General features: G+C 45.4%; 1 protein-coding gene and 1 long non-coding RNA gene across 8 annotated transcripts in view; one reads left to right on the top strand and one right to left on the bottom strand.

Moving 5' to 3' along the window:
• Scube2 (signal peptide, CUB domain and EGF like domain containing 2) overlaps positions 1-3604 on the top strand; it is a 73895-nt gene extending 70291 nt beyond the window's left edge. For 6 of the 7 annotated variants that reach the window (XM_031387827.1, XM_031387830.1, XM_031387829.1 and 3 more), the window contains 2 exons: positions 1688-1767; positions 2876-3595. In XM_031387827.1, the coding sequence (XP_031243687.1) occupies positions 1688-1767; positions 2876-3028 (233 nt within the window). In that variant the 3' untranslated portion in view covers positions 3029-3595. Of the gene's footprint in view, positions 1-1687; positions 1768-2875 lie in introns of all 7 variants that reach the window. The other variant, XM_031387828.1, reaches the window with a different exon arrangement.
• LOC116102783 overlaps positions 1-15493 on the bottom strand; it is a 20008-nt gene that overhangs the window by 1125 nt on the left and 3390 nt on the right. The window lies entirely within an intron of this gene.

Here is a 15493-nt window from a genome sequence, read left to right as displayed (position 1 = left end):
GGCTCTGACAGTACACAACTAATACAGAAGTAGAGGCTCACAGCCATCCATTGGACTGAGCACAGGGTTCCCAATGAAAGAGCTAGAGAAAGGACTCAAGGAGCTGAAGGGTTTGCAGTCCCTTAGGACGATATGAACTAACTAGTACCCTCAGAGCTCCCAGGGACTAAAACTCCAACCAAAGAGTACACATGGGGGGACTCATAACTCCAGCAGTACGTGTATAGCAGAGGATGGCCAAGTCAGTCATCAGGGGGAGGAGAGGACCTTGGTCCTGTGAAGGTTCTATGCCCTAGTGTAGGGGAATGCCAGGGCCAGTAAGCAGGAGAGGGTGGGATGGTGAACAGGGGGAGGGGGGAGGGAACAGGGGATTGTTTTGTTTTTATTTTTATTTTATTTTATTTTTTTGTGGAGGGGAACCTGGGAAAGGAGATATTGCAAATAAAGATTAGAAAAAAGAAAGAAAGAAACTTCTTGGGAATGCTCTAATGCTTCCATGAATGCTCTCCAAATTCATGTGGCTCCTCAGCACATGGGATGCATATAGAAAGGCAGTTTCTGATGTGTCTGGGCTTTGGAGAGGACTGTGCTCTGCATATGCTTGTTTGAGTTATGACTATGGGAAGTAGGCTAGACTTCAAAGTGGAGTGAGATTACATTTGGAGAAGGAATACTCATGCGCTGCACAGAATGTGTGTTCCAGAACCACAGAAATAATCAACATGAAAAACTACATTCTTCTTTCTCAGACATCCCTAGCCCTAGTCCAACTAAAGAGACAAGAGTCTTTTTTGGTGGTAAGCTTGGCCGCCTCATACACTGCAAGGACAGAGAGACAGGAGGCATGGAAGGTGTTGGTAGAGAGGGAACGAAAAGCCTGGATGAGCTCCCAGGAGAGGGAGCGTAGGTAAGAGCAGATCACCAAGTGTGGAGCCCCCAACGCTCTACTGAAGGAAACAGCCAGGGACAGGAGGAAAGCAAGGAGTCCTCAGGGAGCAGTCAGTGGGAAAAACAAAGTGTAGAGTGCTCTGGAAGGTCAGAGAGGAACTGGATAGAGGAGCAGGAGGAGGGTGACCAGCTAGGTCAAATGCTACTATGCATGAAGGGAATTGAGGACCAGCATTTGACACCAGGACACATGGCATGAAGGCCATTGCTGATCTCAACTGGCAGTTTTGGAGGAGTGCTTGGGACAAAATCAACAGCAGTTGGTTTAGAAGAAAAGTCTAGCTGGAGACAGCAAGTGTTAAACTTTCTCTGGAAGATGTTTGCTACAAAAGGCAAGAGAGACTTGAGATGGAAACTGGGAAGAAATATGAAGTTAAACAAGGCATCCTTAAGAGCCGCTTGTCTTCATGCTGATGGGAACTAGTAGAACGATTCCTGTGTAGGAAAAAGTACAGAATTACTGGCATAAGTGTCCTTGATTTGGGGAGGGAAGATGCATATAGTGTGGGAGGTAGAGGTTGGGTCTTGACTGGAAGCACAGAAGGCTCCTCTGAGGGGGTGGGGTGGGCAGGGCAGATGCCAGCTGAGTGGAGGTGCTGACTGTCTTCTCTGTGTCAGATTGGAAAGCTCTCTGAGAGCAGCCACCCAAGGGAGACTTCTCAGGCCTTATAAAAGACAGAGGCTCAAGTTTGGAAATAATTAAACAGTGAGAAGCAAAATATGTCCTTTATTTCAACAGAAGACTACCAGGAGCTCATTGAAGACATAGTTCGAGATGGCAGGCTCTATGCCTCTGAGAACCACCAGGAAATACTGAAGGTGAGTTCCTGCCTCAGCACACAGGAAGCTAGCATGAGCTCCCCACACATGGCTTCCAGACACTGACTCTATGGGGAGCAAGGTCAGCTCCATCCTTCCCATGAGATTTAATTTTGTTAAATATCAAGTTTCTGTCTTTAGTGATATATATATATATATATATATATATATATATCACTATATAATACTATATACTATATTATATTTATATTATTTTGAACTTTTCTACCCTTTCCCCTAACTCATGCCAGACCCTGTGCAAGGTATTCCTTTCCAACTTCATGATCTCTTTCTTTTTCTAAATAACCCACTGAGTTTAATCAGTTTGATCATAGCATATATGATTAGTATATGTGCATAGTTGTAGGACCACCCACAGGAGCATGGCCATATCTCTGACGAACACTAACTCTCTCTCCCCCAGCAGCCATCTACTGCTAATAGCATCTCAGTTAAGGGTGGGGCCTTGTGAGCTCTTTACCACCCACTCTGGAATTTTGGCTTGATCTTGTACTGGTCTTATACAGGCAAACATGGCTGCTGGAGTTCATAAGTGCATGTGTGGAGGGTGATTGCTTGGAAATCCAAGCCAGGGGCCTGGAGAGATGGCTCAGAAGTTAGGAGCACTGGCTGCTCTTCCAAAGGACCCAGGTTCAAAATCCCAGCACCCACATGACAGTTCACAACTGTTTGCGTTCCAGTTCAGGGGGATGCCCTCTCACACAGATACACATGGAGGCAGAATAATACCAATGTAAATTAAAACAGAAAGAAATCACCACATGTTAGATACTTGTAAGTGATCAATAGTAAATACTCACCATATCACTAAATCTAAACTATTTTCCAAATCTCTATGTTGTATCTCATCTGGGTGAGAAAAAACAGTTTTCACATATCAAATCTTCTCTCATAATGTAATGCATACTTATTAGCAATTAAGAAAAATTAAAACTGGAAAGAAGATAACAATCAGAGGAAACAATTTTCACCAAGTGATTTCTAGCTAGTGAACCTCCCATTGATTGTGAGTCATTATGATTCCATTGGCAAAATGTCAGAAGGTTTGAGTGTTTTGGCCTGGTAACAAAAATTCTGTTCTCTTCAGGATAAGAAGCTGATCAAGGCTCTGTTTGATGTCCTGGCACATCCCCAGAACTATTTCAAGTACACAGCCCAGGAGTCCCGAGAGATGTTTCCAAGATCTTTCATCCGGTTGCTACGTTCCAAAGTGTCAAGGTTTCTGAGGCCTTACAAATGACTCCTCCCACATGCCATTTCGAACAGGGTCCTACTGTGGGCTTGGTGGGCTGCAGCCGTTTCCCCTCCACATGCCGCCTGCCATCGGATTATTACCACGCCCAGTATCAGTGACTCGTTAGAGTTCAGTTTTTATAGACAATGCAGATATCTTGATAAACTGAACTTGGGTTTTCTTTCCCAGCATTTCAGGTATGGACTGTGTATGCTTTGAGTGGCACTGTGCGGGGACATGTCCTGGATGCTGTGAGGGCTGGCTGAACTGGCCTCCTTTTGGGCTCTCGCTCCTCCAACTGTCTGCAGTGGAAAGGAGGCCACAGAAAGGCCACTTTGGCTATATTGCCATGTCCTCCAGGCCAGTCCTCTCCCAGGGAGCATCTGTATTCCTGGTCAGAGGTGACCAGGCCAAACAGGCAAGCAGGAGGGGAGGACAAGCCCTTCAGGAGACACCCAGGCCTTCTGAGTCATGGGAAGACTCAAGTCCTCAAGGCCTCTGCAGCCTCTGCAATGCCAGTTTAATCCTAACCGTGTGAGTTCTAAACAGTAAAGACTTAAAAAAAAAAAAAAAGACTAGAAAGAATTAGAAACAAACAGGCAAGTGTAGCCCCTCTGGAGGCATGAAGAGTGTACACACACACACACACACACACACACACACACCCCAAATGCAGAGGGCTGCTTGCCACAGCATCTCCTCTGCCTTCAGTCACTGGGGCACTGTGCTAGGACTTGGCGAGTTCTTGAATGTGATCTTGATGGATGACAGCTATCCACCATCATGGAAGGGAGATGTTGCCAGTCCAGGGTCAGTATGGCCAGGTCTCCCTCCAGTGCTGGCAGTGACTGGCACAAGTACCTCCCTTTTCCATTTTCTCAGAGTGAAACAGTCTGAGATGAAGTGGTATCATGCGGGGCATGATTTTGGCACTGCTGTCATTCTGACCTTGCGGCCTCAGCTGGCTCACAGACCACACAGGGGAACCACTTTGGTCTGTACAGTGGATCCACACCCTGATGCCCTTCCCCTTGGACTCTACTCTTCAACATTATTGAGCTTTTTACATTTAACTCACCCCAGGCAAAAAAGTCTCAGTACAGTGGATGAAGAAAATATTCTATCGGGCCAGAGATGTAGCTCAGTGGCAGAGCACTTGCTAAGGATGTGCAAAGCCCTGGGCGTGGCCCTCAATGCCACTCCCCCCTAAGAATCCTGCCAATCAAGCTGCCCTCTCTGTAATGAGTGGCAGTCCACTACACATAACCATAGGGTTTTGTTCTTTCTGTGGCAATTAAAGCACATAATTCTGTGTACCAAAGTACTAAAAAAATGTTTAACAAGCATTTTAAGAAGAAAACAGAATATTTCATTATTATTTGACTTGCTTTTCCACCTCAATTTCATTTTTAATCTATTATGACATTGACTTTTATGTCTTTTTTTTTTTTTTTTAAGATAGATAGGGTCTAACTATGTATCTTTGGCTAGCCTCAGACTCACCCACCTTTGCTGCCCAGTACTGGGATTAAAGGTATGTGCCATCAACCATGTCTAAAATTTTTAAAAGCCCAAATGAAGCAAACATTTCATTTTTATTTGGATGAAATCTCTCTTTAAGAATCTGAGTGCCTTGTTAGGCACAGTGACACTTGTAATTCCAGCACTCAGGAAGTGCGAGCCAGAGGATCAGGAATTTGAGGTCACCCTCAGCCAGTCTGGACTTCAAGAGACCATATTTCAAAAGTATTTTTTTTTCTTTTAAACCATATTCAGTTAAAAAAGAAAAAGGCATTAAGATCCAGGTATGGTGGCACATGCCTTTCATCCTAGCACTGGGGAGTCAGAGGCAGGCAGATCTCTATGAGTTTGAGGCCAGCCTGGTCTACCTAGCAAGTTCCAGGACAGCCAGGACTATTACACTGAGAAAGCCTATCTTGAAAACAAAACAAAACAAACCAACCAAACAAACAAAACTCATGAAGAGACTGGAGAGACGGTTTAACAATTACAAGCACTTGGTGCTCTTGCAGAGGACCCAGGTTCAGTTCCTAGTACTCACATCAGGTAACTTCCTGGTGATCTGTCACCCTCTTCTGGCCCTTTTGGGCACTGCAAGCATGTGCTGCACATGTACCCAGACCCCCCCCCACCCCCCGCCTCCACACCTATGCAATTTAAAAATAATAAATCTTTGTTTTTAATGTTTAAGATTTATTTTATGTGTTTTATTTGCATGTATGTCTGTGTACCACATACACAAAGAAGTATGTGGCCCAAAGAAGAAGGTGTTGGAGTCACTGGGACTGGAGTTACTGTTGACAAACATATAAGCCAAGATGTGGGTCCTGGGAGTCAAACCTGGGTCCTCTGGAAGAGCAGTTTGCCAGCTCTCCAGCCTCTAATCTTTTTTCTTTTTCTTTTCTTTTCTTTGAGGCAGGGTCTCATTATGTATCTATGGTTGCCTTGAACTATATATATATCAGGTTGGCCTTGAACTCACTAACTTGCTCCTGCCTCCTGAGTGCTGAGATTAAAACCTTGCACCACCACACCCGGCTATAAAATAAATCTTTTATAAAATCATTAGGATGACCACTTGGAATTGGATATGCTATGATTCGACCTACATTTCCGAGTTTGACCGTAAGGTGGAAATGCAGATTTTACCTGACTGATAAGGAGGACAGGAGGACTGGGCCAGGTAACTCTGTATTGTATTGCCTTCCCAAAAGGTTTGGGGCTGGCAGGAGACTGAATAGAGCCAGTGGCTTTGAAGAACTACCACCAGCAAGTCACACACCAGAGCTATGCTTCTGGTATAAGCAGGAACTCCCGAAGTCTCCAAGCTTCTGCTCTAGACAGATCAGCCACCCTGAGAGATTCTGTGCCCTACTGGGAAGCCGCCTAGCTAGTCAGGCAGTTGACTACCTACTAAGTCAACTCACAGTGCATATCCAGTCTGTGCCAGGTACTATTTTAGTCCCTAACACCTCAACCAAACACCTCAGTAATGAGATAGGTTCCTAGCCATCATGGAGCTCATACTCAGAGGGAAGAGACAGTGAGCTTGAATTTGCTAGTGCTAAGTGCTATGTTATAAACTAAAACTGACTAAGGTAATGACGGCTCTGTGGCTACTTTAGGTTTGGGGGCTGTAGAGCCTATTCAAGCATGTGACCTCTCAACTGAAAACTATGTGATAAGGAACCAGCCTGTGGGAGCAGGGCGAGCAGAGAACATTCCAGAGGGAGACACCCTAAGGGCAGAGATGTAGGCACAGACATGCCTGTGAGCATGGACATCTAGTCAGAAGGCAAATGGCATCTGACCAGGCCAGAGAACCACAGACAGGCCAGATTCCATAGGTTCCAGAATTCAGGAGAGGTTTGGGTTTAATTCCAAATATGCCTCAAAGTCTATGATGGACTTGAGCAGAGGAATGGAGTAGGTTTTGTGCATGTGTGGCTGTGTGGATGTGCATGTATGTGTGTGTGTGTGTGTGCCTATGCATGTGTGTGTGTGTGTGTGTGTGTGTATGCTGCCTGCCTGCCTGTCTCCCTGTCTGCCTGCCTGCCTTCATGACTGTACACAGTTTCATTTACATATATGTTTTAAGTCAGAGGACAATCTGACCACCGTGTTTGTTATGACCAGGGCTCTCACCAGCTTGAAGCTCACCAAGTATGGTAGGGTAGCCAGGGAGTCTAGGGATCTCCCAGTGTCTGCCTGCCAGGCAATGGGATTATAAGCACACTTCACCACACGCAGCTTAATTTTTTTTTAAATGAGGGTTCTGGAGCTGGAACTTAGGTCCTCATGTTTATACAGCAAGTATTTTATCCACTGACTCACCTTCTCAGTCCATCGCCTCCATCCCTAACCCTGATTATGTTTTAAAGGGTACCAAGGACTCCTATGTGGATGCAGGCATGGAAACAGTGTATAGGAGGCTGTTGCACTCATCTGGGTGGGAGAGGTAGGGTTCCAAAGCTGAGTGTCCACCTTCCTGCCATTAGAGCTGGTTCTGTGGGTGAGTTTTGAGCAGGCATGGGAGTCTGTGAGTCCCACCTTCCAGCTGTGGATATTGTTCTGTAACCACATACTGCAGCGCTGCATCTTTAGATCCAGCGACCTCTCCCCCCTCCCCTTGCAATGGTAATGAGATCCTGCCTTTTCACACTAACAGATGATTACCATCCCTTGGAGGAACTGCTTCCTCTGAATCATCCTCTGAGCTGTTAAGTGCAATGCCTACAGGCGTCTGCTGGATTTAAGTTTGCAGATGATTCTCACGCGGCATGTGGGGACTTGAGAAAAGCAATGGCTGACTGCAAGAAGCGAGGATTCACTTGCCTTTGGGTAGAACTTTGCTGGAAGATGGACCAGGACTGTGACCTGCTGCAGACTGCTTTAGCTGGTCAGCCCATGTCCCCAGGTATCTCCAACCAGGCCAAGCTACAATAGTGTCAACCTAGAAGAGATGCCACTGTGTAGGACTGCTTGCATCTGTTTCTCGCCCCAGAGGTCCTGAGAGCTTTACCCATGTCTCTTCACTTCTCAGGAGCATCTGAGAGGCAAATGGACCAACTGAGGCTAAATGGTTTCTCATTAAGTAAAGGGAGCGAGCCTTTTTACCCATGGTTACCCTGATAGGCGGCCATGAACTGTCCCCAGAGCAGTGCCTGGAAGAGACCAGAAGGGACTCATCCAAAGAAATTAAAGACCACTAGTAGTACTCCTTTCTGTGACCATCTCCTATTCTAGGGGTATGTATGTGAGCACCTAGTATCCCATCTCCATTCTCCAGGTATTCTTCGGCAGACTGGCTGGTGGCCCAGCAAGGATTAAAGGCAGTGACTATAGCCACAGAGACACAAGTAAGCTAGATATGGGAGCTCACATATGTAATCCCGGCACTCAGGAAGTGAAGGCAGCAGTGTGACTGTCATTCTGAGGCCAGCCTAGGCACATAGCAACCAGCAGCTCAGCCAAGGCTACAGAGCAAGACTCCGAAGATAATAAAAGACACAAGCTCTACCAAGGATCTCCCCAAAGAGCACAGTAGGAGCAAAATAGATCTAGAAAACGAAACCACCTCAATTTACAGGCAAGTGGTTCTAGTTGAATTAAAACAAAGTAAGCCCATCTACCACAAACAATGACAACAGCCCGTTAACTGCTTGGTTTTCAGTTTACTGGGGAACTGCAAGTACAGTCCTTAGTTACTAACGCTTCTTGGCTGCACATTTGCTTATTCACGAATTTATGCAGTGTATATTTACTGATGAATTTCTGTCCTTGGCAAACTGAGAGTCCAGTGGAGAGAGGCAAAAACCAAAAAGTACGTGGAAAGGCAAGTGGTGATAAGTGTTAGTGACGGACTGTGTGTTTACAGTGACTACTTTCATTATTAGCTAGTTCCTACAGTCTTGAATACAGGCTCATCAAGGGCACTGGATCTGAAAACCAAGCCTGGCAGCACTGGCCCTGGCAAGCTCCTTTATTCACCCAGCAAGAACTTAGCATTGTGTGGACACACCAGTCTAACCTCACCCTGTGAACGAGCAAGTCTCAGAACTGGTGCCACCTAGTGGTTGGAAAACAGAGTTGACCCGGGTTTCAGTTGCCCATGCTATTTGCCTGAAATTCAAAAGAAAATGCTAATCAAATAGGACTCTGAAGGTCAAGGCTGATCTTTGATAAATGATTGGCCACATGCTGAATTGATATAGATCTCAGAGCATGTTGGTTTAGAACCTTACTTACTCTGCCCGGCTTAAGAGTTAGGTGATTTCAAGCTATCAGCAATACTGTCAACCCCCACCTACCCGCAGACACCATCACTACTCATTTCCTTCTATGGTGCAGGCATTAGGGGAGGCTGGATACATATTACTGAGCTAGTGAGGAAAAGGAATTGAAAGAGGAGGCTACAAAGATGGCTCTATGATTAAGAATACTTCTTGCTCTTGCATAGGACCAGAATTAAATTCTCAACTCCCTCATGTGGCTGCTCGCCCCATAGGCTCTGATATTCTCCTCCAGCTTCCAGAGGCACCCACACACAAGTGCACAGACCCATACAGAGACATGGATGCATGATTTAAAAAATCATCAGGCTGGAGAGATGACTCAGAGGTTAAGAGCACTGGCTGCTCTTCCAGAGGTCCCAAGTTCAATTCCTAGCAACCACATCATGGCTTACAGTCATCTGTAAGGGATTTGCTGCCCTCTTCTGGTGTGTTTGAAGATAGCTACAGTGCACTAATGTATATAAAATAAATAAATCTTTTAAAAAATTTAAGTCATCATTAAAAATTGAAAGAACAAGTTTGTAATCTCATCTAGTGCTTCTTCAGCCTTTGTTGCTCTAGGAGCTATGACACCCCCAACTTGGATTGTTCTCTTATCCCAAAATATTTTCTAGGACTGAAAGGTAATTCTGAGTACAGTGTGGTGTTTCCTGTCTCTATCCTATGCTTGCTGTGGTTCAAACCTGAAACATCCTCTCAAGTCCAGGTACTGAATACTTGTTTTCCAACTACTGCACTGTTTTAGGAGGTGCAGCTTTGGAGGAAGTGGGTGCTCCAAGGAATGTGTGCTTGAAGGTTTCTCCAGGCCTTTCCCTGATTGTTGATTCCTGCCTGTCACCAGGTGAACAGTCACCACCACCTCCTCTTCCACCTCTTCCTCTACCTCTTCCTCCTCCTCCTCCTCTTCCTCCTCCTCCACCTCCTCCTCCTCCTCCTCCACCTCCTCCTCCACCTCCTCTTCCTCCTCCTCCTCTTCCATCTCTTCCATCTCTCCTCCTCCTCCTCTTCTTCCATCTCCTCCTCCTCCTCCTCCTCCACCTCCTCCTCCTCCTCCCACCCCCATCACACTATGCTCTGCCTCATAATAGGTCCAGAGACCTCCCTCCTTTGAGTTGCTGTGATGATTGTTCCTGGTTGTCAACATGACCACATCTGGAATTAACTAAAACCCAAATGGCTGGGCACATCTATGAGTGAGGGATTTCTTCTTAATTAAATCATTTGAAGTGGCAAGACTCACTTTTATCTGGATTTTTTGATGTGGGAAGATCCACCTTTAATCTGGGGCACATATTATGCTAGCAGCCTATATAAAGGTCTTGGGAGAAGGAAAAGAGATCTCTTTTCCTGCTCACTCTTGCTAACAAGACCATTCCTTCACTGGCATTAGAGACCACTTCTCAGGATTCCGTTGTGTACTGAAGACCAGCAGAACCACAGCCCATAAGTCATTCTAATAAATCTGCCCCCTGACACACACACGCACACACACACACACACACACACGGGGGGAGAGAGAGAGAGAGAGAGAGAGAGAGAGAGAGAGAGAGAGAGAGGTATTCATTCTGTAAGTTCTATTTCTCTAGAGAACCCTGACTAACACAATTGCCTTCCTGGGAAGTTGGTCCCAGCAATTAAAAGTCTGACTAATACACCCTACAGGATTCCTGAAGCAGAAATACAAATCCACCTCAGATCTGGGCTTTAATGTTGACTTTGCCTTGTAACCTGATTGGAAGTTGACAAACTGAATAGTTGCTGAGCAGAAACTGGAACTGATGCCACAGGGCAGTCACACGGATATAACCACAGGGCAGAAGAGCGTGGTGGTAACAAGAAGAGCTTTGGTGACCCTGGCCATGCCTGCCGTCTCCATGCTTACACGTGATGACCAGTTTATCACAGTCACATTGGATGCAGCTGGTGTGTTTGATGCTTAACAGGGTATAAAACTGAGGGCAACGTAGTAAGATGGTGGCGGAGGCAAAGAACCAACCAGGATGTTGGTTCCAGGTGACTTAAGATGGAGGAAGGCAGCTTTGAGCAGCTGCATCTGACATGCCAACTGGAGTTTTGACTAACGTGGGTATCTCCCACTGAGGAATTAGGATGACTCAAGAAGAACCACTCGCTTGACAGCAGCACCCCTGTATTCCCAGTGTGCTTTTTTGAGAATCTGTCCTTTCTGTTGGTCACCGAGAAATATTCTTTCTCCAAGGCTTAACTTTCACCATCTCGAGATTCCCGTTATGTCCTCTGACAGTCCTAGATTGCTAGCCCAGTTTTACTTATCAGTGGTGTGACCTTATGCAAGTTACTTAGGTCAGCAAGATGGGGACTTGAGTTTGGATCCCCAAATCCCATATAAATAGCTAGGCATGGGAGCTGGGAGCATAAGCTTGTAATCCCACAGTTGGGAGGTAGAGACAGGAGGATTCCAGGGACTTGTTGCCAGCTAGTCTAACGAATCAGTGAGCCCCAGGTCCAATGACAGAGTGATAAAAGAAGAAAAGAAGACACCCAGTATCAACTTCTGCTCTCCATATACCTCTACACAGGTGTACACACACACACACACACACACACACACACACACCACGTACGGAGGCAGAGACAGAGATAGAGACAAACATACAGGGAGAGACACACACACAGAGACTACATACAAAATGTAGAAAGGACTCATATGTTCTTCAGTAGTGAATAGGGAAACAAAACGAGCTATGTCCACATGATGGAATATAATTTGGTCACAAAAAAAGCACTGGTATGTTACAAAACAAATGAACTATGGAAACATTGTACTAATTAAAAGAGGCCAGTCACAAAACACCAACCATTGTGTGGTTCCAGGTATATGAAATGTCCAGAATAGGTAAATCCATAAAGTCAGAAAGTAGATTATAAATTGTGTATGGCTAGAGAATTTGGGAGAACAAGTATGGAGTTTCTTTCAGGGTAATAGTGGTACAGCTCTGTTATCTATTGGACACATCTCTGTGTGCATTCGTGAGGGTGTTCCAGACAGGCTTAACTGAGGAGTTAAATGTCCACGTCCACCTACCCTGCTGTGGACAGCACCACCCCACAGACTGGGGTCCTGGATAAAAAGGGACAAATGAGAAAGGGAGTTGAGCCCTAGCATTCATCGCTCTGCTTCTTGGCCTTCCAGGACGTGAAGAGGCCCCACTGCATGCTCCTGCCACTGCAAACCTGCGTGGTTTCCCTGCCACCGTGGACCAAACCCTCATAAACCATGAGCCAGAATAACCCTTTCTTCCCTAAGAGCTGTTCACTGGGAATTTAGTAACATGGGAAAAAGCAGTGAACACGGGAGTTGGGGGTTGGGAGGGGGTTGCATTCTCTGTCAGTGGCATGAAGGACAGAGAAAGTTGTGGAAATGGTCTGGATTAAAGAGGCTGAAGAGATTTGACTCTGGGTGGCTCCTGTACTAGAGAAGGTTATAATAAAGAACTTTGTACGTCAATTGACAAAACTAGGGCATGAATAATTTAAGTAAAAATATTCTAGCAATGTAAATTTATGAAGTTTATATCTGTACTGTGGTTATGAGAGAAAAGGCTCTCTTCCCTCTTTTCTGGTTTTAGAGCAACTTCATTGCCCTTGAACTTTCTATGTAGCCCAGGTTGACCCTTAACACACACACTCTTTGTCTCTATTTCTCTCTGTCCCTCTGTCTCTGTTCCCCATTTTTCTATAAGGGGTCTTACTATATAGCTCTACCTGGCCTGGAACTCTGTGAAACCAGCCTGGCCTTGAATTCACAGAGATCTGCCTGCTTTTGCCTCTTGAGTGCTGGGATTAAAGGTGTGTTACCATGCCTGGGCTAGCCTCTAACTCTCAGTTCGCCTTTTTAGCCTTCCAAGCAGGTGAATTATACACTACCATATTTGTATTTTTGGTAAATACATACTGTTGAATTAGGTAAAAGGTCATATTTATGTAATTTGTTCTTAAATGTTTCAAGAAAAAAAAAGTGTGTTCGTGTAATAAAGTTTTAGTTACAGGGAACCTGGGAAAGGATATACAGGTATTTGTAGTATTTTATGCTTGTGACTTGAAAATTTGGATTGTTTATAAACAAAAAATTTATAAATTTAAAAATAAATTTAAAAAAATTGAGTAGTTAGGAACAAGTCTGGAAGTGTAGTAGAGCATTTACTTGCTTAGCATTCTCAAGGCCCTAGGATCAGAGACAGAAAAAGATTAGCTAGGAATGACTTTTCTCTCTGGGCAGTGTAGAACTGAGCATGAAAGTAGGTTCAAGAGAATTCTCTCTCTCTCTCTCTCTCTCTCTCTCTCTCTCTCTCTCTCTCTCTCTCTCTGTGTGTGTGTGTGTGTGTGTGTGTGTGTGTGTGTGTGTGTATAAATGTGTGCATATTTACACTGCTGGGAGTCTATTTGTGATGTACTGAGTACTTCATCTTCCTGCTATCTGCTGAACCCCCACCCCAGGCCCTGAGGCCTGTCACCATCATTTCCTGACAGCATGCTCAAAGGAAGGAGGTGGAAGCCAAGGTGCTATGGAGGTGAACAATCATCACAGGTGAGCTGCCCACTCTGGCCGTCTGCCAGTGAGCAAAGCAGGCTGTCATACCTACTCGTCACTGCACTCTGAGAGGTCTTTGGTTTTCACAGGTCTTGTCCCTCAGTGCAGCGTTGACCCCGCCTCAGGAGGGTCACTCATTTTGTGTCTGGGTTCTGTGTGCTGGAGATGGGAAGAAAACACAATGAGACTTACATTTATTGAGGCCAGGCCTCTGTGCTCTACAAAATGGCATAGGCCTCTACAAGATGGGTCAACTGAAGATCAAAAACTTCTGTAGCATAGCCAGGGTTCCACAGCAAGTGCATGGGGGTGAGGTGGTGGGGTGGGAGCAGAATCGAACTCAAAGCTAAGTCTAGATTCCTCCTTTCTTGACTTTCAAGATGGACCATTGCTGGGGTTGGTATCCTCTCTCTCTCTCTCTCTCTCTCCCTCTTCCTCCCTCCCTCCCTCCGTCTGTCTGTCTCTCCTTCCTTCCATCCATCCATCTGTCTTTCTTTCTTTCTCTCTTTCTTCTCTTACTATCTGTTTGATTTCACAACAAAATCTGGAAATGAAACCAAATCATTGCTGACAGGAGCATATCCAAAAAGGTTCCGCCAGCTTTGGAAAGCAGCCACAGGGCTGCCATCCGCTTTGTAGTTTGAGTTTGTGGTGATGCCCAGAAGGTCTCTCAAGTGGGGAGGGGAACCTCATTTCTGCCTTAACCTGTTGAAGTACAAAAGGTTTCCAAGACTAGAGCTGAGACTTGAGTGCTGTGTGGACAGGCATCCAGGCACATACCTGGTACCTTTGGAGGACAAATGTTTGAGAAATCTCCCTGCCACGGGGAATGACAGGCACAGGAGAGTGACAGGAGACACGGGAAGAAGATTGCTCATTCATAGCTCTAAAGGTGGGTCTGGTGAGATAAGAGCACCCCAGGAAATGGCCATTCTAAATTTGGGGTACCATAGGCCATATGTATGGGTTGGAGGGGACAGCTGAGTATTTCTTTGCTGTTTCCTCCTAACTCTTGCTCTTATCTACTTTCCTGGGCTCCCAGCCTCAGTTCTCATCCTGCATTCCGTCCTCAAAGGCCTCTCTGTCGGCTGAAGCTGCAGAAAGGGTTTCTGGAAGAAGAGATTGTAAGCTAGGAACTGCTGACAACTAAGACAGGAAGCACCTGCGTAGTCAGTCGTGAGCTCAGGAAAAAGCAGGGCTGACATGGGTAATGCCAAGTATTACCCTAGATCCAGCCATGCCCAAAGCATCTTTTGATGAAAGGAACAAAATAATCTGAGTTTTTGCTTAAGAAAGTTACAACTGGTTATTTTTCCACTTATAAGAATAACATAAAAGGGGGGCTGGAGAGATGGTTCATCAGTTAAGAGCAGTGGCTGCTCTTCTAGAGGACCTGGGTCCAATTCCCAGCACCCACACAACAGCTGACAAGCATCTATAATTCCAGTTCTAGGAGATCTGATGACCTTTTCTGGCCTCCTCAGGTGTTTCATGCATGTGGTATACAGCCATACATGCAGGTCAACACCCAAACACATAAAATAAAAATAAATCTTTTTTTTTTAAAGAGAAAGAACATGAAAAACATCTTGATTGAAACAGTACTAGGTGTCTGCTATGACTTCTAAGTACAGATCCTCTGCAACAGCCAAGGTAGGGAATAGAGAACTTTAGATGGGAGCTACCTAATATGGTGTCTTAATTAGAATTACTATTGTTATAATGAAACACCATGACCAAAAACAAGGTGAAGAGGAAAGGGTTGATTTGGTTTACACGTCCTCATCAAAGTTCACTTCGGAAGGAAGTCGGGACAGGAAAAGACTGATTCAGAAACTATAGAGGGTGCTGCTTACTGGTTTGCTCCCCATGGCTTGATCAGTCTGCTTTCTTATAGAACCCAGAATCACCAGCAGCCCAGGGATCAAATGGGCCCTTCCCCTATCAATCACTAAGAAAATGCCTTTTAGCTGCATTATGGAGGAAAGTGCCTTATGGAGCTGTATATTCTCAATTGAGGTTCACTCCTTTCCAGTGACTCCGGCTTGTGTCAAGTTGACATAAACCCAGCCAGCACACATGGGA

This window comes from Mastomys coucha, unplaced genomic scaffold, assembly GCF_008632895.1.
Source record: "Mastomys coucha isolate ucsf_1 unplaced genomic scaffold, UCSF_Mcou_1 pScaffold21, whole genome shotgun sequence".
NCBI classification, from domain to species: domain Eukaryota; kingdom Metazoa; phylum Chordata; class Mammalia; order Rodentia; family Muridae; genus Mastomys; species Mastomys coucha.
This window is presented reverse-complemented; position numbering and strand designations above follow the sequence as displayed.